At 31.2% G+C, this 24,170-nt stretch overlaps 3 protein-coding genes across 4 annotated transcripts; 2 read left to right on the forward strand and 1 right to left on the reverse strand.

Moving 5' to 3' along the window:
• Positions 1-129: 129 nt before the first annotated feature.
• Positions 130-4,028, forward strand: LOC101245317 (uncharacterized). Of its 2 annotated transcripts, XM_004232900.5 has the most exons (7): positions 130-329; positions 434-525; positions 645-711; positions 2,152-2,182; positions 2,324-2,464; positions 3,575-3,600; positions 3,695-4,028. In XM_004232900.5, the coding sequence occupies exons 1-7, from the start codon at positions 288-290 to the stop codon at positions 3,755-3,757; spliced, it is 462 nt and encodes a 153-aa protein (XP_004232948.1). In that variant the 5' UTR covers positions 130-287; the 3' UTR covers positions 3,758-4,028. The 2 variants fall into 2 exon arrangements, with proteins under 2 accessions (XP_004232948.1, XP_025885164.1); XM_026029379.2 differs by lacking the exon at positions 3,695-4,028 and having other exon boundaries at positions 133-329; positions 3,491-3,606.
• On the reverse strand, positions 3,907-12,481 carry LOC101244924 (SNI1-like protein). The gene is made up of 15 exons (NM_001346819.1): positions 12,233-12,481; positions 12,079-12,145; positions 9,499-9,592; positions 9,314-9,403; positions 9,140-9,217; positions 8,951-9,019; positions 7,937-8,018; positions 7,796-7,845; positions 7,456-7,674; positions 7,316-7,386; positions 7,167-7,236; positions 6,946-7,011; positions 5,685-5,837; positions 5,379-5,509; positions 3,907-4,589 (listed from the first exon to the last, which is right to left on the reverse strand). The coding sequence occupies exons 1-15, from the start codon at positions 12,402-12,404 to the stop codon at positions 4,517-4,519; spliced, it is 1,485 nt and encodes a 494-aa protein (NP_001333748.1). The 5' UTR covers positions 12,405-12,481; the 3' UTR covers positions 3,907-4,516.
• Positions 12,482-20,312: 7,831 nt separating this feature from the next.
• Positions 20,313-23,733, forward strand: LOC101244636 (GDSL-like lipase/acylhydrolase superfamily protein). The gene is made up of 5 exons (NM_001346821.1): positions 20,313-20,770; positions 21,234-21,364; positions 21,584-21,817; positions 22,820-23,069; positions 23,458-23,733. The coding sequence occupies exons 1-5, from the start codon at positions 20,494-20,496 to the stop codon at positions 23,646-23,648; spliced, it is 1,083 nt and encodes a 360-aa protein (NP_001333750.1). The 5' UTR covers positions 20,313-20,493; the 3' UTR covers positions 23,649-23,733.
• Positions 23,734-24,170: the final 437 nt, after the last annotated feature.

A 24,170-nucleotide genomic window follows, 5' to 3' on the forward strand; every position in this document is an offset into this window, starting at 1 on the left:
GTTAAAATGTACAAATTAAAATAGACACTATTATTTAAGAAAAAAGATTTTTTTTCATATAATTTTGACTTCAATAATTTTTCCAAAAATAAACGACTAGCAAAAGTCAAAAGTTGAGAAAAAAATACTTTTATTTCTGTTTTACTAGAGAAAAAAATTAGAGTGCGTGCTAAATTGCGCCAGGAATAAGAACAGCAAGGGTGTGCTACATTGTGCCATAATTGCTCCACCTGACTTGTCTCGCCAGTCGCCGGCGACGAAGAAGTTGTGAATCGGAATAACCAATAATGAGGGCCGTGGTCCAGCGTGTTGCTTCAGCCAGCGTAGAGGTGAAACCTTTGAAGATTTTTTTCTTCTTCTATTTATTATATATATACCAGCTAGAATAGTGATGCTCATTGCTCACCTAGTGAATAATACCAATTTTTTTCAGGTCGAGGGGCGTACGGTATCAGCAATCGGGCCGGGCTTGCTGGTTCTCGTCGGGCTTCATGAATCAGACGTTGATTCCGATGCTGACTACATGTAAGTGAACTGTGACTGTAAAAATTAGTACTTTGAAATGCTCAATAGAAGATAAATATTTTCCGAATCAATTTTTTTCCTTTGTTTTTTGGGTTCTGTTACTGTTTGTAATTTTGCAGATGCCGGAAAGTGTTGAATATGAGATTGTTCCCAAATGAGGAAACTGGAAAGACATGGGATCACAGTGTAATTTTCTCTCTGTTGTCCATGTAATAGTGAACCTCCTGTAGAGTGAACACCCTTATCATGAGCTTTTGTTGCTATATGATGGAATTGCATATTATTTTTTGCCTGATATAGTGTGTGGCTTCTGAGTGCTGATTTTTACAGCTATATATTGCCTAAGCATTACTAACCAATTATCTGATTGGACACTGAAAATTTTAGCTTGAATCAATGCTTTATTATTTTGTAAAAAAATTTACCTCTTATGCTAGTTGATTCTTAGAAGATATATCACTGATAACTGATAAGCATTGACATAGAACAGTTCATCTCATGAGATGAATATTTGGCTGCATTACAAGAGCATCCCATGTCCAATTTATTAGAGGAAAAGAAAAAGCAGAACATATAGAGCATTCATATCATCAACACCAACTAGTTTGGGATTTAGGTCTAGCTGATTGATTGAACTTGTTGCTATCTTGTAAACTGTAAAAGGAAGTAGGATAAAATGGATAAGTTACTCCCTGTGTTATTAGCTGGAGGTTACATTTGTTAAGAAAATGAGAAGTTCGTCTTTGCAATGTACTCTTGGTTTGAAAATTCATTGCTTGCATTAGACTGTTTAACTTCTATTGGAGATACTACGAAAGATAGGAGATTGCACAATAAGACGAACTGCAAATTTTGAAATAAAATCATCGCTCAAACTTTAGACTGAACTATAAGACGAACTGCATTTCAACTCAGAAAGAATGTAAATGGGCCATTTCTTTTACTCCCTTATTGACCTTACTCTCCCTTTCCCATTTAATTAAACTTATCTTTTTGGTCAATTTGAAATAGTCTGGCCTAGTTTTAAAAATGACATCCTCCTTTTCCGACTGAACTCACGTGATTACCTATTGAACTTTTCGTTCTTAGACTCTACAAGTCGAATGGGTTTAGATTATTGGGATGGATGGAGTACATTTATCCATGTGAGTGTTACCAAATACCATCTAGAAAATGTGGTAGATATTACACAACAACAACAAACATCATAAAGACTTCTCATATCATGAAAACATATGTTTGTAAACATTTAAGGAAAAAATTTCAACCCACATTGAATGGCATTGTCATGGAAGATAATCTCCAAAAGCAGAATGTAGGATACAGAAGAAGATCTTTGACCAGCTAGTAATACATGTATGAAGAAGTTAATTGTTTAAATCTTTACTCAAGTCAAGACTAATTTGGAAATGTCACCATGTTGGTTATTTTTAGGCACTGCGGTTTCATAGAGTATAGAATATCATTGCCTTTTTATATCTTGTCGGAGATTGCGATGCATCTTTGTAAATGATGATCGTATTTCATGGCTTGACAAAAGATGTATTATTTACTGTGTACATATTTACTTAGTTTTACGTCACTGCTTGAGTCTTAAGTTTGTCCGCTTCTATTGTCCATTGGCAGGTAGTTCAGAAGAATTATGAAGTTCTATTAGGTAACTGATCTGTTGCACAGGTTCTCACAGTGGTCTAAGTGTTAAAGATGATGCTTTGGCTGTCTCAATGATGGGAAAATAAGTTAAACTTTGATCAGGATGTATAATGATTTACTTGTATGTCTCTACTGGATGGTGCAGTGAGTCAGTTTACACTATATGGGATTTTGAAGGGAAACAAGCCTGATTTTCATGTCGCAATGCCTCCTGAGAAAGCAAAACCCTTCTATGCCTCTCTGGTTGAGAAATTCCATAAAGCTTACAAACAGGATGCCGTCAAAGGTAAAAAACTTTTTCCATGAATTCTCAGTTTTGATCTCCTTTTCTGTTAACACTAGTCCCTATGGAAAGATAAAAGTGGATATCAACTATGTCTCTCTTTGTTCTTTTGCTGAATGGCTTCTATATTTTTGACTGAACTCCTCCTACCTTACTTTCATAACAAGTCAGCACCAGTTCCAGTCTGTCAGCACAACGCATTTCCCCCAATGCTGATTACTTGCTTATCTTTACTCTATTTGCAGACTATACATGTCGATAACTTAACCATGAAGGTTCTAATACAGAATGCTAATACTTTAATTTTGCCTTGAACTAAAGAAATTTAGTGTTGTAATGTTGGAATATGTTCTAATCTGGAATGTTGTGATATAATAGCTATCCCCTTCTATGAGAAGGAATGTTTAGTAATCGTTTCCTCAGACTAGAATACTTATATATCAGTACATATGGAACACAAGGCTAAATTTCTCCAGCCATTGTGAGATATTCTTCTAAGTAATTGAAGTGTTTGGATGAGCTTTTGAAAAGCCTAAGCTTTTAAATTGTTGCTTTCAACATCATCCATGCAGTCATAGTAATTACATCTGATGACTATTCACTGGATAAAGCTATTGGTTTTTTATCCATGGTGTTGCTCTTTCAACTATCTCATTATTGGGGGCTCTTATATCTGCTTGGTTTGGAAAAATTGCACAAGCATAGATCAGTATCACAGATCTTAAAGCTGAATTAATATCTGGTTTCTTTCAAAATCTCCAATTCTTGAAGATATTTTAGTCTCTGTAAGTAATAAAAAAAAGGTCTTCGTTAGTATGATGCGAAGAAGTTGTGTTTCTCTGTGCAATGATCAAAGATTGACTGGTTTTGATACTCTTGTTTTTACTGATGAGGTATAAAGTATTATATCCTTGTATTTTCTGGTCATACTATTTTACTCACCGTAGTTAAGCCCCAGAGCTTCAGCTATTAGACTGAAATGCTTTCAAAACGCCTAACTAGGTTACTCGTTGAATAATGGATCCACAGGAGTAACTTCTGCACTTCTAGTGAGAATGCTAAAATTACACAAATTGTATAATGCGAGATGACCTTATTTGTTGTTTATTGCAGATGGTGTCTTTGGAGCAAAGATGAAGGTGAGGTTCTCTGAAAATAATTATTTCTTTTAGCTTTAAAATTCTGTTGAACTGTAGGATATTCTCAGACTTTGGTATTTCTTTAATTTTGTAGGTCAATTTGGTCAATGACGGTCCTGTGACAATGAATCTTGACTCAGCACAACCGTCAAAATGAGACTTGAAGCAATTGAGGAAGTGATTCCTAAGCACTTCTGTTGCTATTTGAATGATAAAATCTAGCGTTCTAAAAGTAGGCACCAAGTGTTGGGTTATTATTTTATGAAATTTTAGTAATCTCAAAACCTGAAAGATATCAAAAGAGGGGGAAAAGAAAAACTCTGTTTTACCCAAGTGAAATTTTATTACTCATACAGGATTATACTCCTAACTCTCAAACTTGTATTAAAGTGTCATGAATATGAACTTTCAGCTTATAGCTGTTATCACTTGTTGAAGTAGCTGCAAACTTACTCCGATAGTACATTGCACCAACATTATTTGAGAACATCCTGCATATCATCCACAGCACATCAACACCTCTCATGAGAACATGGCGCTTCAAATAATTCATCAGACAAGTTTCATTGTTTGTTTCCATTTTGTTCTGTTCAGTGTTTTCACGACTATCATTGGACAGAATACACTAACATTGAAGTGATCCATTTAAGCATTAACACATAGCTTAGTGCTATGGATATATTCATACATACACCAAGTTCTTTAGAGTTGCCCTTTTTCGGTTTTCCTGTAACTACAAAGGACAGTTCCATTGGCTATTAAATGAAGCTTTCACTGAGGTTTCCTTGATCAGCATTTGACCACTACTGGCTGTGTAGAAACATCATTTGGCCGACTTCAGGTAGGAGGGCTTTGCAAATTGCCCCCATTTGACCAAATATACATTATGAACAATAAATAGTAACTGCTGTTTCTCCTATGACTTGGTTGAGAGAATGGTCGAGGCTGTAAACACTGCTTCTTTACCCATAAGTAGAATTTCTGTGTTCCTGCATCATGATATGTCGACTTATTAACTTGTGCAGAGCTAGAAACTAGAAAAACTTTTATGTTAAATTAACTTCAAGTTCTCCACGTTAGTATATCATCTGAGGCATCAAAAGAAGAAGTGTTCTAATACCACAAATCTGTAAGGACAGGAAAGCCAGCATTGCAGAAAAAATTCTAATCACTTGCTAGCTCAGAAGTGACAGAATGAATTCTAGATGCAGATCACCATGTAATCCTCCCTAGTTGCATCTTCAATCATTTTCTTTTCCAGATCTGAACAATTGTTTGAAATACCAGTAATTCTAATTTCCTAGAGAGGACTTATGTCTCACCCAGTTGTTTTTCTAACTACAGTACTAATCCAAATTACAAGTGAGACCTGATCAAAAATTCCTGGACTAGATGTGGCCTTCTGATCTTTTTGGCTCATCCAATCTAGCTCTATATGGAAGTTGGAACTAAGTAAGGCATCATGTTTCCTAAAGAAGCTAAACTGCTAAGAGGAACGTGATCCATACAAAATTCACAAAAAGAATAAAAATATGGGTACTTCAATGGTCATGTTGCAGGTGCTAATGAACACTTCTGCCCAGAGAACCTAAAAGTTATTAGGTGCCTATTTCATTATGTGAAGCTTGTGCAATGGGTGGCTCAAAAATACATGAGAAGGCGGCAGAATTTTTCCATGGAAATTCAACATAACATCAGCATGTGAAAGCAAGGCTAATCAACACACATCAAGTGAATCTTACTTTACAAAAAAAAATAAAAAAAATAATGAATCTTACTTGTATTCTTTTCTGATAAAAGTAAAAGCAGCTATTATATGCTTGCAGATTTCTGTGAGAGAGCTTCCTTTCACCATCTCTTCAAAATCATCATTTTGAGCAGAAGAATCCACTGATACTGACAAATAAGCCTACAAGAGGATGAAATACTTATCCTGGTGAGAAAAAGATCAAAATGATTATCTATAACTGAACTCAAAGATCTTTTTGCAGCATCTTATTGAAATTCTGCGGGGAAAGAACTATCCAAGGAATCAAATTGGATATCCTAGAAGTAAACAAATTTTTTTTGCAAGGATTAATCACCAAAAAGGCATGCGCAAGAAGCAGCTGAGCAACATCCATTCCAATTTTCTTGATGATATTTTTTGTGCTCCTGCTGTTTGAGAAGCACTTTAAAACACCTTCAAATGTGGAATCATTCACCAGACTATTTGATCTCCTAGTACGAACAGGAAACTGCAACATAAAGTACATTAAAGTGGTATTAAATTCTCAAAATCTTATAGCTTGTAACATCGGTATCAAAGCAGGCAACATCAAACAAAGAAGGTGAGAAAACCAAATAGAGCAACTTTTTTGTTAGAGGACAACTCAACTAATATAGGGTACAGGAAAACAACCAACAGAACCAAAAATAAAATAAAATTGGGACATAGATCTTTTGGAATTCCTGAAAAGGAAATGCAAACTAGTAATTTGCTGAAAATGTTCAAGTTGTCAAAACAAAGGACATTTGTAACGCTCCAAGGAACTTGCTCGTACACCATTCCCCATCTAAGAGGTTTGGAAAATTAATGCTCCAGATTTTCCTAATTCCCAATATAAATTTTCCATAAAGCATCTAGGGTCCAACCTATATCCATACTTCTTGAATATGATTGAATTGAAAGCAAAAGCTCCTGGGTATCAAAGCACCAAGCAACAGAGGGTTCCACAGTCATGCCTAGTACTTCAACAATGCATTGACCAGAGTCTAGAAATCTGTAGGGAATTCATGATTAAATTCAAAAGGAGATTAGCAGGGGACTAGTTAAAAGTAAATAGTTATCTTTTATGATAAGTCTGGTTAAAGGTAATATCTTGACAAAGATTTTCCTATGCATGCATGGACAACTTAGCATTTCTGCCATCAAAAACAAAATGAAGAGACCTGCACAACATAGCCTAAAAGAGAACAAATGGTAAGTTGTATTTAGTAAGTACATGGAAGTACTAGAATAAGCAAGGAGTCATTTGATGTATGTCAATGTCTCAAATAAAAGAGTCTGGTGGTCAATATCTACAGAGGACTCCTCAAGTACAACTTATTCGAATGTATACAACATTAGACATCTTCAAAGATCCAAGAAAATAACACAGATCGATGCATAATAAAACAGAATGACAGTAACAAAAGAAGCCAATAACGAAATATTAAGCTTCAAAATAAAAATATATTCAATAAGCTAAAACAAAGCCCCAGTCCTTGTATCTAGCTTACATTCGGTGAATTAAGTGAAGATACTTCTGCTGTCGGTTTAAAAATCAGTTAACATATGGCACGATGATAGAAGAATGCATTTACCTTAGGAGTGTATTTCTGAAAGTGCTGCATGATTATTTTTAGCTTCCACCAAGGGTCATCAAAGACCTGCAGAAAATTATTTGACCATATTATACAGCATTCTCCTTGACAAGCAAGATACATCAGAATGATAAAGAAACATGTAGGGTAAAATGTTAACATCGTCCCAATTAAAACATAAGTTTCATCTCATTATCCTACTTAAGAGGAAAGGACATTACCTGAAAAAAGGGGGAGAGCATATCAGAATTGTAAGCGAGTTCATCCAAAATGATCTCTGCAGCAGGTGTTCTGCACTATCTCTGATATCAATTGGATTTTCCAATCTGATGATTTTATTTAAAGTAAAATCATTCATTCAACAAAATACCTCACACTATCAGCTCTGGTGGTACAGCCTTGAACATCTGCCACATTACGTGATGTATCCAGGTCCATCATCTAATTGTGAAACAAAATCACAGTTAGAATTGGTCAAATATTTTAAAGAGTAATAGCTCAGGAATCCACCATCCTCAGGAGATTCTTCAGATAGATACAAGTAGACCGTTTGAGTTCAGGTAAAGCCAGTGCAAAAGCAGCAATGCAATTATGTGATATCTCGTTTGAAGGAGGTGCCACTGAATCCACATCAGAGGACTCATATTTATCATACAAGTCAGAGAACACATCACATATAACTGACAGGCAGTCCTTGACTAAGCTTCTATAGATTATTTTTCTTGACCCCTGAACAATGAGAGGAAGACAAATAAGAAGTGGGATCCTAAGCATACATCAGTAGACTCACACTTCTAAGTAGCAATATTACAGACAAATAATATGGTGACATTTGAAAATGAAAACATACCAGAAGCATGCTGAGCAATGAATCCCGCAAAATGGTCCAACTCATCTTTTCTGCAAGATGAACCTTTTAATGATGGTTTTGAGAAGACCTCTTAAGGTGCATGAAACTAGAAGAAAACAAGAATCCTCTGAAAATTATTACCTTTGAATGCTTTGATACGAGGCACAAAGTCTCCTTCAAGCACACTGACAAGATAGTGAAGTAGTAGCATCTTCCTTAATATCTGCAATAGGTGTTGTCAGACTATTTGATGAAGATACAAAGGCAGGATAATTCTTCAATGATGACACTATGCACAAATCACAAGACAACTGGCTGACAAAGATATAAATACAAAATTGACCTGTGAATTATCTTATTACTCTTAAAGAAAAAAATTAAAAAATTGACTCATAAAATTATCTTATTAGTCAAGATTGTCAGATGGCTGTTCAATTACATGTACATCCACAAAGGAATTTGATATGTCAATACATTCAGAGTTTAACGCTCAACTAAAAATGCACACTGGACAAGGATGGTCATAAGCTAACTGCACATTCTAGCACTTGGTTAATCATTAAGTCATCACCCCGAGATACTGCTCCAACAAAAACATGTGAAAGGCAAATAACTTACATACTTCTTATGCCCAAGGAAATGACTACATCTTCTCATAAATCAAGGAAATTCTGATATGACAATATGGGCCAAAAGAACCCGGTCACCTGACTAATAGCCTGTTGGGTCAAGCTTCGGGAGTACCAAAAGTGCTTCTTTTTTCAAAATAAACAAAAATGCCTATTTTAGAGAGTTGAGGCGTTTGGCCAAGCTTTTAAGGGGGAAATTTTGTTTTTGACAAGTAACAAAAGTTTTTTACAAGCTAAAAAAGCACTTTTGGAACATTGACTAATTAGAAAATACTACTCTAATATTAGCAATATTGTTTTTGATATTCATTAGCTAAACACAAACTGCTACTCCATAAAAGTACTTCTGACAAAAAATCACTTCTCCAAATATGTTAATGGTAGAAGCTTGGCCAAACAACTATTAAGTATATCTGAAATTGTCATGTCTGTTGATATATGAGCTAATACGCTATGATAATAAAGGAATAACATATAATACTGTGAGGCATAGAAATCAAAAGAAAGCTTCAATATGGTGACTGACCTTTGTTTCTAATGCTTTTGACCTCTGATTGATCATTTTCCCAAGTTCTTGTATTAGTGAATGAAAGCCCTAAAATCACCAGAAACATTAATGCTACCAAAATACATGTGAGAGGAAGAATAATGTTCAGTAAAATACACATAGGAAATTGGTGTAAATGTTTGATGTAGCCATCACACACAGTCTTACCAAGGGGTCAATTGATCCACTTGAACCTTTATTTATTTCATCGTCCCTATCCAATCCTAGAGTAAATGGACACCAGTCCTGACATAGAGAACCCGATCATTATTGAAGTTAATATTGAGAAAACATCTGCGTGTGAGAACAACTGTGTCTTCATCTGTGAGAGGATGGAGATACCTCTTCAACTTCAACAGGTTCATTGAGAATGGTTGGTGGCAGACATGATGCTTGCTCCTCCATTTTGGGCAAGCACAGCCTAGGAAATCGCTAAATTCAAAAGAAAATCCATCCCAAGTAAGAAAGTCAAATGCAGCAGTAATAATATAAAAAAGTTAAACCTAAGGAATAAGGCAAGCTCTTACCTTGTCCAACTCATTTAGAAGTTGATAACTTCCCATTATTAGCTCAAGTGAAGTCTCTTCCTTCAAAATTTGGAAAATCGCTTCACGCATCGTGCTGTTCCAGCATATCCGTGATATCAGATAATAGGAACCTTATGTGGTAACTTTTTTTAATCAAACATTATGTGGTAACTTGAAAGCTAAACTGACACACATTTATGATGGGGGGCAGTGTTATGAAAGGTGCTCGCCTCTCGCTAAAGGCGATGAGGTGAGGCGAGGCGATGAGGCGAGGCGATGAGGTGAGGCGAGGCGATGAGGTGAGGCGAGGCGATGCCTCGTCGCCTTTTACTGGTGAGGCATGGCGAGTCCAGAATGGCGATGCAGCGAGGCGACAAGGCGTCATTTCTTTTTATTTTATTTTTTCAAAAAAAGATCTGGTTTAATAATTAGAAGGAAATATAAGGGTTAATTTGGTGTTATTGCAAACCTAAGACTTCTTTCCTTGCACCTTCGCGACCCTCTCTTCTCCAGTTCTCCTCCCTCACTACTTCGCCACTCTCTTCTCCAGTTCTCCTCCCTCACTACTTCGCGACTTTATTCTTCTCTTCTCCAGTTCTTCTCACTACTCACGACGAGACCTCAGCTACTCAGCAGGTATGGTTTTAGGTAAAAAAGATTCTTCTCTTCTTCTGTCATATGCAGAAGAAGAAGATCAGACTTTGTTGTTTACTCTGTTTTGTTATTTTGAAGCTACTGCATTTCTGCAATCTGCCTACATTTTTAAAAATAAATAAATCAATTCTTCTATATTTATTTCTACCCTACTCAATTTACTTTTATACTAAATAACATAGTATTTGCTAATATATGCTATTTGCTTTTGAGATTTCGGATATTTATATATGCGATTAAATATTTTAAGTTTTTGGTATTAATTAGCGCCTCAATTCAAAAAGGCAATCGCCTAACCGCTCGCAACTTTTTGTGTGTATATATATGTGTGTGTGTGTGTGTGTATAGAAAATCATATATATAATACGCTTGCCACCCATCAAACATAATTGCCAACAGTGCAATTGCAAAAGGCGCAACGTAGTACGTGAGGGGTTGAGGGTTCGAATCCTCGTTACAGTGCATCAACTCTTCCACTCTTTTTTTGTTCTCTTCTCTTCTTTTTCATTATTATGTGCAGGGTTTAGTTTTTTTCCATTAGTTCTTTATTTGTTATTAATTATTTATCATATTAGGAGTAACTATATTTTGCTTTTTCTAAATTATTCTTATTGACTCTCTTTCACTAAGAATTAGTGATTCATACGAATGTCATGTCTGATTCTATATTAATTAAAGATTAATTTAGCGTCTCATAAATATTAATAAGAATGTATTTAGAGAATAAGGTCTCATTCTTTTTTTAAAAAAAAATTACGTCGGTACATCTTAAGTAGTAGAATATCTAAAAGAAAACACTACTGAATATTCATATTTGATCAATCTGTTTATAAAAATTGAAAAGAAAAACAAAATAACTCGAAGTATGATCTAAAATAAGGAACCGACCCGTTTATCATTTAGACAATATGACACCCGCAACCTTTGAATTCTAATCCGCCTCTAATGCCAACTACATTGCAAGTTTGCAACAATGGTTTCTTCTTTGCTTTTTCTTTTTGACAAGTAAGCAAAAGATTATATTGCCACAAAAACTAAACAAAGATGCATCAAAATTGTTCCCCCAATGATCATAGTACAAGCAACATAAAAGGCAAAAGTCCTAGACAAAAAGATGTTTTCACAATCACTTATACAAAGGGAGAAGTTCTATGCAATTCATGAGCTTACATAAAAACAACCATTTAAGACTGGAAGGTAAGTTCATGCAAAATTGGTAGAGTACATTCTTTCCTTATTAGTAGACAAAGAGAGAGAGACTATATATCAACCAATAGATGTAATAAGAAACTATGCACTAATAAAGTGAATTGACTAAATAAAAGACTTGCAACAACAAACCACATTAACAATTATTATGTATTTCTTATGACAAAAGAAAGAATAATAATTAGAAAATAGAAAGGGGAAAAGGACAAGCTGAGTTAAAGCTTCAGTAGCTGGACAACAGAAGTAAAAGGCATCATCTTTTATGATTCTAAAACTATGTGTGCAAATGAGTATATACCAACAACTTCTGTAACACCCTGCAAAGGAACACAATACTAAACCAATCAAAGATGGGAAGTAAAAGCAAACAGACCAGACATACAAGAGGACACTACTTTTAGGGATAACTAAGACCTAAGGAATTTGTGTAGTTAGTTGTTCTTCATTTGCAATTGCCAATTAAAAAGGTTTGGACTCCATTTTTCCTCAAAATCATCATAAAGATCTTAAATTTATGATACAGCAACAATACCAAGTACACATACCAATCAACCAAAGCCGCTAGATACTCTCCACTATCCGTGCAATTCTCCAAACACACACATACATACGCAGTGTGTGTATGCATCTATATAGTTCAGTTTACATATGAATTTACAGAAAATCATTATCATACAACATCAGCCATTACAAACAGAGAAAAAGAGGGTAAAATACCTAGTAGGCGGTGTTCTATTTTCTGGTAGCAATGAAGCAGAGCGAACAGCTTCTAGAAAAGCAAGACCTGAGAGATTTTTTTCAATGTATCAATCGAAGAAGAAAACAGGTAAACAAATTATAGAACAAAAGAAGAAAGAAGCTTAAAGCGTACTATCGTCGTGGCGGTGGTGAGAATCTCTATTGAAACCAGAAGTATCGAGAATTGCCATTGTGTTCTCTTCGATTCCTCCATTGTTGCTTCCTCCTCCCTTTCGCTTTTCCATGTTGCTTCCTCCTCCCTTTCGCTTTTCCATGTTGCTTACTCCTCCCTTTCGCTTTCCCATGTTGCTTCGATTTTCAAAACCCTAGAAAAAAGAACCGAGTGGACTCACGCACTCCTGATGCTTTTTTTCCCGCCACTGTGAAGCCGTGATTCAGAATTTACAACTTATAATCATTTAGTAAGTCTTGAGAATAGAGAAGTATTAAAAAGAAAATTAAAAAAGAAGTCTTGAGAATAGAAAAGATAAAAAAAAAGTATAAAAAAGAAAATTAAAAAAGAATTCCGGTGCCGGGATTTGAACTGGGTCTTCCGGGTAAGAGCTGAATATCCTGACCAACTAGACTAACGGATGAATAGAATGACACGGTATATATGCATTTTTGATAATTAACTTTTGTTTTTTTCATTAGAATTTTAACTAGATAATGATTGTCAACGGTAAATTACGAGAATACACATTTATTTATATATCTACTTTGTAAATGTGAATGTTGAAAAATTTTACAATGGGAGAGGTCCAACCAACAATAGTTGGGTGATCCTCTATTGATTAATTGACATATGGATAAAGGTACATTTTCTTATCTTTTAATGAAAAATTTTACAATGGAAGAGGTCCGACCAACAATAGTTGGGTGACCCTCTATAATTGACACATGAACAAAAGGTATATTTTCTTATCTTTTACGAAAAATTTTACAACGGGAGAGGTCCAATCAACAATAGTTGGGTGACCGTCTATTGATTAATTGACACATGGATAAAGGTGTATTTTTTTAATCTTTTTACCATCTCTCTCTTAGTTACATTTCTTTTTTTTTAATTTTTTATTTCTAATAAATATTTCTTAACTTCATTTTCTTAAATTGTTGATATATTGAATAAAATAATTAATAAATATTTATTTTTATCACAATAACTAAAAAAAATTAAGACGGAGTATTTAAAATACTAATATCATACAATGTTTTTTAATAATATCAAATTAACTAAAAAATATTTAGTGTTTCAATTACTAGCACCTAAAAAAAATTAATTCAAATTTAGTTTTACATTTTTTTAAAATTCTGTTTTACTTTGTATATTTATAGTCATTGTTATTTTAATTTTGTTTTAGTTCATATGATATTATTTAAAAAAATATTGCATGATATTAGTATTTTAAATTCTCCGTCCTAAAATTTTTTTTAGTTATTGTGATAAAAGAAATAATTATTAATTCTTTTATTCAATATATCAACAATTTAAGAAAATAAAGTTAAGAAATATTTATTAGAAGTAGGAAAATTAAAAAAAAGAAAAGAAAAGAAAAAAAGGTAAGTAAGAGAGATGGTAAAAAGGTAAAGAAATGTACCTTTATCCATGTGTCAATTAATCAATGGAATTAATTTATTTTTTTAGGTGCTAGTAATTGAAACACTAAATATATTTTAGTTAATTTGATATTATTAAAAAATATTGCATGATATTAGTATTTTAATTACTCCTTCTTACAAAAAATTTTAGTTATTATAATAAAATAAATATTTTAATTCTTTTATTCAATATATCAACAATTTAAGAAAATGAAATTAAGAAATATTTATTAGAAGTAAGAAAATAAAAAATTAAAAGAAAAAAAAGGTAAGTAAGAGAGAGATGATAAAAAAATAAAAAGATGAATCTTTATTCATGTGTCAATTAATCAACGAAGGATCACCCAACTATTGTTGATTGGACCTCTCCCATTGTAAAAATTTTCGTGAATGTTGTGATAGTTTTGTCCTTTTAGTAGCTAACTATAAGTTCATGCAATTACACTACGTGAGATTTGAATAGAATAAAATGACCTAACTGCTTCTCAAAATTATGTCATAACTACTTTTCTTAATTAAATAAATATTAAATTTTGGATCTCACTAAAACATTATTATCACATGAGTGATTTATCGTGGGGTTCAAAAGATTTTTGCAAAGGTAATTAACATTTGCACTAAAATCCCAATATGTTGATCATTCCATTTTCCAAATGTAAATTAATCATACTCTTTATTGTCCATTTTCTCAGGCTTAAAAAGATCTCAATTTATTTAGTTAGCGATGTTTGGTTACTAGTTAGAGTTATGCAAGGTTTAGTTATATAGGTATTAGTTATGCAGGTATTATTAGTTATGCAAGGTTTAGTTATGTAGGTATTAGTTATGGAGGATTTAGAGATTACAATACATGAATTATTAACTATTGAATATTAAACTTATTGTAAATTATTAATATATATATTACTCACAAAATAATAATACATGTTAATAAAATGTGAAATATATTGAATAACTGTATAATGCTAATATTTGATTAGCATATGTACCGTTAAAAAATATACAATTAATTTCTAATATTAAAAGAATATTTACATTTGCATAAATCAATCAAAACGGTAAGTATATAAAAAAATGAAAATAATCTATATATAAGAAGAAATAAAAACAACACGTGTTGATAGGAAACAATAAAGTTTCCAATTAAAAAAAATAAAAGAAATAAAAATGGTCTAAATATAAAAAAGAAATAAAACAACAAACTTATATACAGAAAAACAACAAAGTTTTAAATTAAAAACAATAAAATAAATTAATACAGTAAATATGTAATTTATCACTTTAATACATGTATAACTAATATCCACATAACTTATTTCACCATCTACCCTTCATAACTTTATACATAGATTTTCTCATAAGATATGTTGGTATAATTATGTAAGATTACAAAAAACACAACCAAACATGGTATAAGTTATGTTGACTTTTCTACCTAAACCAAAAATTTCTACCAAACATAATATAACTTAATACATTGTTTTATACATAAATAAATGTCTCTTATGCAGTAACCAAACGACCCTTTAGGGGTTGTTTGGTTACTGATTAGAGTTATGTGGGTATTAGTTATGGAGGGTTTAGTTATGCAGGGTTTAGTTATGTTGGGTTTATTTATGCGGATATTAGCTATGTGGATATTAGTTATGTAGATATTATTTAGTTACGTAAAGATTACAATACATGAATTATTAACTATTTAATATTAAAATTATTGTAAATTATTTATATATATTATTTACAAAATAATAATACGTGCTAATAAAATGTAAAATATATTGAGTAATATATAATGCTAATTTAATTAGCATATGTACCGTTGAAAAATATACAATCAAGTTCTAATATTAAAAAGTATTTATATTTGCATAAATCAATCAAAATGGTAAGTATATAAAAAGATATGAAACTAATCTATATATAATAAAAAATAAAAACAACACATGTTGATAGGAAAAAATAGAGTTTTCAATTGAAAAAAATAAAATAAATTAAAAGAAATAAAAATGGTCTAAATATAAAAAAGAAATAAAAACAACAAACCTATATATAGGAAAACAATAAAGTTTTTAATTAAAAATAATAAAATAAATTAATAGAGTAAATATGTAATTTATCACTTTAATACATGTATAACTAATATCCACATAACTTATTACCCTGCATAACTTTATACATAAATTTTCTCTTTAATTATGTTGGTATTAATTATGTAGGATTACAAAAATGCAACCAAACATAGTATAAAATCATGTTGACTTTTCAACCTAATATTTTTTTTTTTACCAAACATTATAAAACTAATACAATATTTTATACATAAATAACATATCCTCAAACGCCCCCTCGATGTCTTAGCTTGATGAACGAGAAAGGTGTGCCTATGTAGACACGTAAGTTAATGCCTCATACACTAAAAACTCCAATTCTTGCACCTTAGAGTTGGCATAATCAAATAATTCAAAGCACTTGGGGTGTAATTTCCTTTTATTCAAGTATCAATTGGTGGACAAAATTATTGAGCACTAATATTGATAGAAGTATGTAACATGTAGTACTCGAGTTCAGGCCGTCTAGGCAGGAGCGGATCTATGAGTGTCTATGGGGTGTCACGATATTCATTGATCTTGAATTTTTTTGTTTATATATATATATATATTTAAGAAAATGAATATATATTTTTTTTGTCACAGACTAAATAAAATAATCAATAGTTCAATTGGCAAAGTAGATAATCTGTCACACAGTCAGTATCGATTTGAAACTTGTTAGCAGCATTTTCTTTCTTCCCTTTTTTTCCCTTTTGTTTTGTCTTTTTTTTTTTAATTTTATTAATGTGTGAGTTTTTTTTCCCTTTTCACTCATTCTTATTTATTTACAAGTATTTTTTGTTAATCCTATTCATCATAATTAATTATAAGTTCTTTTACTTTCTATTTTACTAATTATTAATCTCTTGATATGTGTGTTGCGTGTTTATTTTATCAATTAAATTGTGAACGTGATATAAATGTTATTAAGAATATATTTAAATAGTAATTTTTAAAAATATAAGTTTTAAAAATGAAGAATATTTTTATTAGAGTTCTTTTAATTTGATTTCGATCTTCACCAACATTATTGCTAAATAAAACGACTGTATTGAAACTATATTCTCTTTTATTATATTTTGCAACAACACATCAAGACAATGGAATATGAATATATGGAGTCAACACTATTAGATAGTTTATTCAAGCTCAAATTTTAGTGTGAAAAACTCTTTTTTCCTCAAAATTTCAGCGAATAAGGCCACTAATTTCTAAAAAGAAATAAAAATTGAATTGTTACTTAGCTCTAATCTCATAATATCTAAAAGAAAATATTATTAACATGCATGTTTGATCGATTTGTCTATATAGATCGAAAAAAGATAAATAACTTGATTGTAACTCGAAATTAAGGCAACCGACCTGCTTATCTTACTTGAACAATGTGACAACCAAGACATTCAAATTCTAGATCCGCCTCTGCCCTCGGCCTCTAAAGTCACCGCTTGGGCCCATATTTGTTTATTTATTTATTTGGGGGGGGGGGGGGAGGGGCATTTTTAAAACAATTACTCATATATATTTCTTTTTTGAAAAAAAAATATATGTACTATGAGTGTTATGATTTCTACAAGTAAATTGCATATGAAATGAAAATATATCTGAATTTTGTAAGAAATAATTTGATAAAAATATGGATAGCGAAATCACAAAGGCATTTGAAGAATTTTTAAGAGATGATTGTTTTATTTATGTAGAGTAGATCAAACTATTTTTTCACTTCAAAATAGAGTTGAACCAATTAAAGTATATGATTTTTTTTTTGATTTCTTATTTAGTAGTAAAATATTGAGATCACTAGATGATGAGAATTTAGAAAATATTGTCTTAACCTTGAACTTTATTTGACACGTAATAGTTATTTCAATATTGATGTTTTAGATTAAATTTTTGAATTAAAAGTGTTAAGAAAAATAATACAAGTAGAAGATAATGACATAGTGAATACTCAATAAAATAAAAAGACTTGATTCTGTTCCAAATACACATATTACTTATAGAATAATGTTAACAGTTCTTGTAATCGTCCGAAAGAAGTTTTTTGAAATTGAAATTGATTAAATCTTCTTGAAGATTAACAATATATTAACAGAGATCGAATGAATTAGTTATATTATCATTTGAAAAGAAATTATTAAAACAAATTGATTATAAAACAGTGCATAATAATCCACATCTAAAATAGCTAGAAAAGTAAATTTTAAATAAAAATACATATGATAAAAATTATATATATTAGACCCCTTTCTGAAGATTCGCTTTAAACTTTCAAAATGTTGTTGAGTCGACCGAAGTGCACCCATGCTTGCGGACACCGTGATACTTCATTTATGTTTGATTGTAGTAAGAAACGTACTAAACTAGTCCTAGCTGACCCACTCTGTTTACCCAAAGTAATGGACGCTAACACCAATTGTCAACTTTAAAGTGAAAAAGTATGAAATATCTATACCTACTTTTTCAAGCTTCTAATAAATTGCCTAATCTATTAAAAATACACTTCTTTTTTGTTTCTTATTCAATTCGGAGTTCGCATTAAAGTCTTGATTAATTTCAAATTTATAGACTCATTCGGAGTTAACGCTCGTAACATAATTTTCTCCATATCAAGAATATGAATAAGATATTTCTGAGTAAAGATGGAGCAATCCCAATAAAATACATGTTCATCTTGTATTCCTATATAGAGAAAATAGAATAACAAATAGATTAGAAACAATATACAAAATATTTTTCTCAAAGAAAAAAATCGAGCCATTGAATGCGAATTGTCCTCTTAAGGTGTTTATTCCCCTTAAGTATTCGAGGTTAATGAAATAAATTTTCCTGTGATAAATTATCTTATTCACCTGCGTATCGGTACCTATAACCGGTGTCAGTGAATCACTCGTCGACAGTAAAGTACACTTATAATACTAGATTTAGTAATAATAGTAATCCATAAATTTGATTTTTTTTTTAAAAAAATAGAGGAAATTCTTCTATTTATTTATAGACAACAAAGAGTAGTATGAAAGATTCTTACGTGACTTATCGAAAAATTCACAAAACCTTTAAAAAAGTCATAATTTTTCAAAAAGTTCACAATCTTTCATAAACACAATTTTTCATATAAGTCACATCTCCTCATAAAAAACACAATTTTTTATTAAGTCACAACTTTTCATTTTCATCTACAAGTTTTAAAACCCAACAATACACTTGTAAGTTACCATGCGTAAACGAATTGCTACAATTAACAAACTAAAGTAGTTTTAGAATTTTGGTATTTCATAAGTATTATCTGAACTGCCATTTTAAGTATTCTTCATTAACATGATATGATGATTGGTGACGCTGATTTTATGGTTTTGATTTTGAATTTTTGCTAATTTAGGTTGTCAAAAATGTTTTAAAGAAAAAAATGAGAATATATTATAATAACAATGAATACCAAAATTAGTAGGACGGCTCAAATGTAATACGTTTCGAGATTTTTAACACAAGGCAAATTATTTGTGTTGCATTAATAAGCGAATGGACAGATAATGTTAGCTAAGCGTTACAAGTTACAACTACTTGCATGACTTTGGTGATTTTTGTTAATAGTCAATGATAAATCTGTAATCACAAATTTTAATAAATATCTGTAATCACAAATTTTAATAAATTTTGAATTATTTGCTTCCACTATGACCAATTATATAGTTATTTGTTGTAGTAGACACGCTATGAGCCATATTGAAAGACCAGCTGGGCCATTAATCTTGTTCAAGGTTGGCTGAAAAATTTATGACATGTACCACCGCTTATTAATTGTCACATGACAATTGTTTTGAAATCAAAGGGCTTTTACCCAACTAATTACGGATAAAAAGCCTTTTACTTTGCTGTCATTTCTGTTTTGGCAGAAGAGAAGAGCGTCGGTGTGTTCTATTCGTTCATATTTACTTGTCATTCGTGTTAGATATATTCTTTTTTGTTTTATTTTTAAGTAATATTATTAAAATTAATTGTCTCATTTTATTTGTCAATTTAAAAAATTAAGATAGAATTGACTACTCTTTTATTCTTACTAAAATAATTCTTTTCAAAATTGGAAACAAGTTCATGAAGTTTTTTAAATATAAATCTTAAGGGGTAAATTATGTTTTTTTTATATTTATTATTTCCTAAGGGTTGTGTAAAGGATAAAGTAGACAGCTAATATGGGACGGAGGAATCGAAGTACTTGTCAATTTTAACAAAATTTAAAAAGTTTTATTTTCATACTACCGCTTACTATTAAGCAACTACATAAAATAGTATCAGTAGTCAAATTTAGAGTTGCAAAATATCATTAATAAGGTACTTTAACAAAATACACCTCTAATCATATTGAGATTTCAAGGGGCATATAATATGAGTCAAAGTAATTATGAAATTTTTCATTTAAAAAATAAAAGTTTGTAATATTACATGCAAACCATAATGTTATAAAGTCAATCTTCCTTAGCGTGTGAAATTGAACGGAAATATCCGAAATTAGCATATTGCTCATGTATGTGAGCCTGTTATTTTGCCATATGAATCATACAAACGTCTAATGCCAGCTAATTAATCAATCGACCTAACAATATTTAAGTTTTTTAAAACTCTATTTAAGGACGGGTATAGGTAGTTCACTTTTCTTCCCTACACAACTTACATATTTTACGTACTCCATGGTTGAATCAAGTGTGTGAAAATGCTGATGAGGCTTCTGATTATCCTGTTTTTGGGTCTGGTGGCGTTACATGATCATAATGGTGTAGTACAAGGCATTGAAGTGGCTGTGTTGAGGAAATTGGCAGCCAAAAACAATGTAACATGTTTGTTGGTGTTTGGAGATTCAAGTGTAGATCCTGGAAACAACAACCATCTTTCTACAATAAACAAGGCTAATTACTTGCCTTATGGGATGGACCTTAACTCTCAACCTACTGGCAGGTTCTCTAATGGAAAACTTGCCACAGATTTTATTGGTAATAATTACTTAATCTTGTTGCTATACTATTCCATCTCTTCACGATAAATTTCGTAGTTAATTTTTATTTTTATTTTTTGGTAGTGAATTAATTTTGTTTCTTCTTCTATTTTTCCTACAAATTTGTAAAACAGTGATATACTAGATCACCCTATTTGTTGTTTTTTGTGATTGTTATGCTTCACTCATGAACAATAATGTGACTCCACTTTGTTTAACTTGACAATACAATATTAATTTACCTTTTTGATCCATGTAAAATCTTTACTAATTATTTTTCAATCTCAAATATATTATTCTCCACTAACAATTTTTTTAACCGTTAAAAAAGTAAAAACTGATTTTATTAGTATATGAAAGTCAGTATATTTGGACCTTTTTAAATTATAACTAGCTACCTGTCTAAATATATTAATCAGTTGAACAAAAAGAGTCTCTGAAGTAAAATAATGGTTTTGCAGTGGAGGCACTTGGTTACGTAAATATGACCAGAGCGTTTCTAGACCCACAAATAAACAAGGTGGATATGCTACACGGTATTAGTTTTGCTTCAGCTGGCTCTGGTTATGATGATCTCACCGCCAATTTCTCGGTATGTTAATAATCTTTTAATATCTTGGTACGAGCTAGCTTTCACCTTTTTTGCTCTATTAGTGACTTTAATCTTAAAGTTTATTTGAGAAGTCTTAATATTTCAATTGGTCAATTTCTCACCGAGGGATCCCCTACACCTACCTCCAATTTTTATTTTTTTTTGAAAGTTCATTTTTCCTTATCTTTTTGGCCTTCTTTTTTTCTTCTGAAAAATCAGAATGCAATGACACTAGCGAAGCAAAGAGAGTATCTGAGGCACTATGAAATCCACTTGAGTAAAATGGTGGGAGTTGATAAAGCAAGAGAAACTATGAAAAATGCACTATATATATTAAGCATGGGCACTAATGACTTCCTACAAAATTACTTTCTGGAAGTTATACGTTCCATGCAATACACAGTGGAACAGTATCAGAACTTCTTGATCCGTTCCCTGTTTACTCACGTCAAGGTAACCCCCTCACACTTTTTTTTTAATCGATGTTATTTCAATTCAGATACTATTATTTGTTTTGTCCGATACTTTATTTCAACTCAGATACTATTATTTGTTCATCAATTTAAGTATAAAGTAATTTATAATTCGATCTTTCAAAATTTAGATATTTCATTGATGTGATTACATGCATTATTTCCCCTTTTCTAGATTATATGTTTTTTAGTAAAACGATCCACCATTGTTGGGGTAGGATCCAAAACCAATTCAATTATATGCAACCAAACTTGTTGATATTCTATTTTGAAGTAATGATATACTCCCTCCGTTTAAAAAAGAATGTTCTTATTTCTTTTTATTTTATTTCAAAAAGAATGATCTTTTTTTCTTTTTTGGCAACACTTTAACTATAACTTTCTACGCAACATCTTTAGGACCACAAGAATAAATGATATTTTGGTATATTTGACATAACTTTAATTTAGAATCACAAGATAAAAAAATCTTTCTTTCTTTTTTAAAACTCCGTTCCAAATTAAACTAGGTCAATCTTTTTAAAACGGAGGGAACAATTAAATTCAACAAAGTTTGGTTGGTGGAATTAAAATGACTTGTACGTACATACATTACCTGTTCCAGCTGCCTAGTCCCACTAAAGATTCAAAGCGTGGGGTAAGTACGTAAGGCATAGAAAAAGAGTTGTGTTAACACTCTTGGAAATTATATTTACGGTACTTGCCCTTTCAATTCATTTTTTAACTAAACTTTTACAAAAATATAATTTAGTATATCCACCCTATTGTTAGAATTTCAACTGAAATTTCCAAAAACATAACATACGGTGAAAATAAAATCAACATGTAGTTTGTTTATTGAACCTAATTAAGTATATTCGCCCCCCTTAGAAAAATTTCAATAGTTACTCTACACATGACTTACTATTACAAATTTATAATGCCTTAATATTTACAAATTTAAGTTATATAAATTGACAGTTAATTTTGCTATTTTCTACAGATAATTCATAGTCGAGGAGCCAGAAGATTGGCAGTGGTCGGAGTTCCTCCTCTTGGGTGTGAACCACTTATTAGAACCATTCGAGATGATGAAACCAAATGCGATGATGATTTAAACAAAGTTGCTTTTACTTTCAATCTCAAAATCAAAAGAGAATTGCAAGCACTTAAAAGATTATTTGGAATTAAAGTTGCCTACATTGATATTTATAGCATCATTCTGGAAGCTGTCCAAAATCCCCAAAAATTCAGTAAGAAATCTAGGTTTATTGTTCTTAGTCAGAGGTGACAATATATATCATAAAATCATTTTTACTAGATACTAAAGATTATGAAAGAACAAATAAACAATTGAAACATAGTATAAGGATTGAGTGTGTTGACCCACTCACGTAAATTTTAAATGGATCGATAATGCACCAATTTATTAACTCAACTCATCTTATCCTGTCTAAATTCAGCTTAATCCATCCGTTCGTCACTATATACTCTTTGTATCCCAAAAAAAATAAGTTGCGGTCATTATTATCTCATATATATTATGATATTTGATAAATAAACAAAAAAAATATAAATATATTTCTTTTTTCATATGGATATTATATATGTTGCTAATGAATTATATACATAATGGAACAGGTTTTACAGAGACAAGTAAGGGGTGTTGTGGGACAGGAACAGTAGAATACGGAGAGAGTTGTAAGGGGTTGAAAACTTGTGGTGATCGAACAAAGTTTGTGTTCTGGGATGCTGTTCATCCTTCTGAGAAAATGCATAAGATTATGGCTAATGAAGCTCTTAAAGCTATTAATGTTGATTTACTAGACTAATAATCATCTTTTTTCCTTTTAATCATTTTGTTAATTATTGTTACAATTGTTTCCTACCAATAGTTTGTATTCATCTTTTCCTCTATGCTTTGTGCCTCAACTATTCCAGATTAGCATCGAACGTGTGTTTCCTTCTATTATCAGTTTTTTTAAAATGTGAACTTTTTATTGTTTTTACTTATGTGGCTCGTTCATTAGTCTTAATTTGATTTTGATTTAAGCTTATTATATTTACTAACATTTATGGATTATAATCTTTTATTTGACCATTTAGAATTTTAAGTTTTAAACTTGTAATAATATATTAAAAGATAGAAATATTTAAAGATTGTATCAAAGTAAATATTTATGTATAAAATAAAATTTTAAAATTGTCAATATAATGTTGGGTTGATTTGGTCTCAGGTTTTGATTTTTTCTAAGTTTAAATCAAATCAACCCAAATATAGTCAGAATTTTTTTCAATACTAAACCAAGTCAAACCAAACATCAAGTTTTTTTTTCCAATTTAACTCGATTTAC

This window comes from Solanum lycopersicum, chromosome 2 (genome assembly GCF_036512215.1).
Source record: "Solanum lycopersicum chromosome 2, SLM_r2.1".
NCBI lineage: Eukaryota > Viridiplantae > Streptophyta > Magnoliopsida > Solanales > Solanaceae > Solanum > Solanum lycopersicum.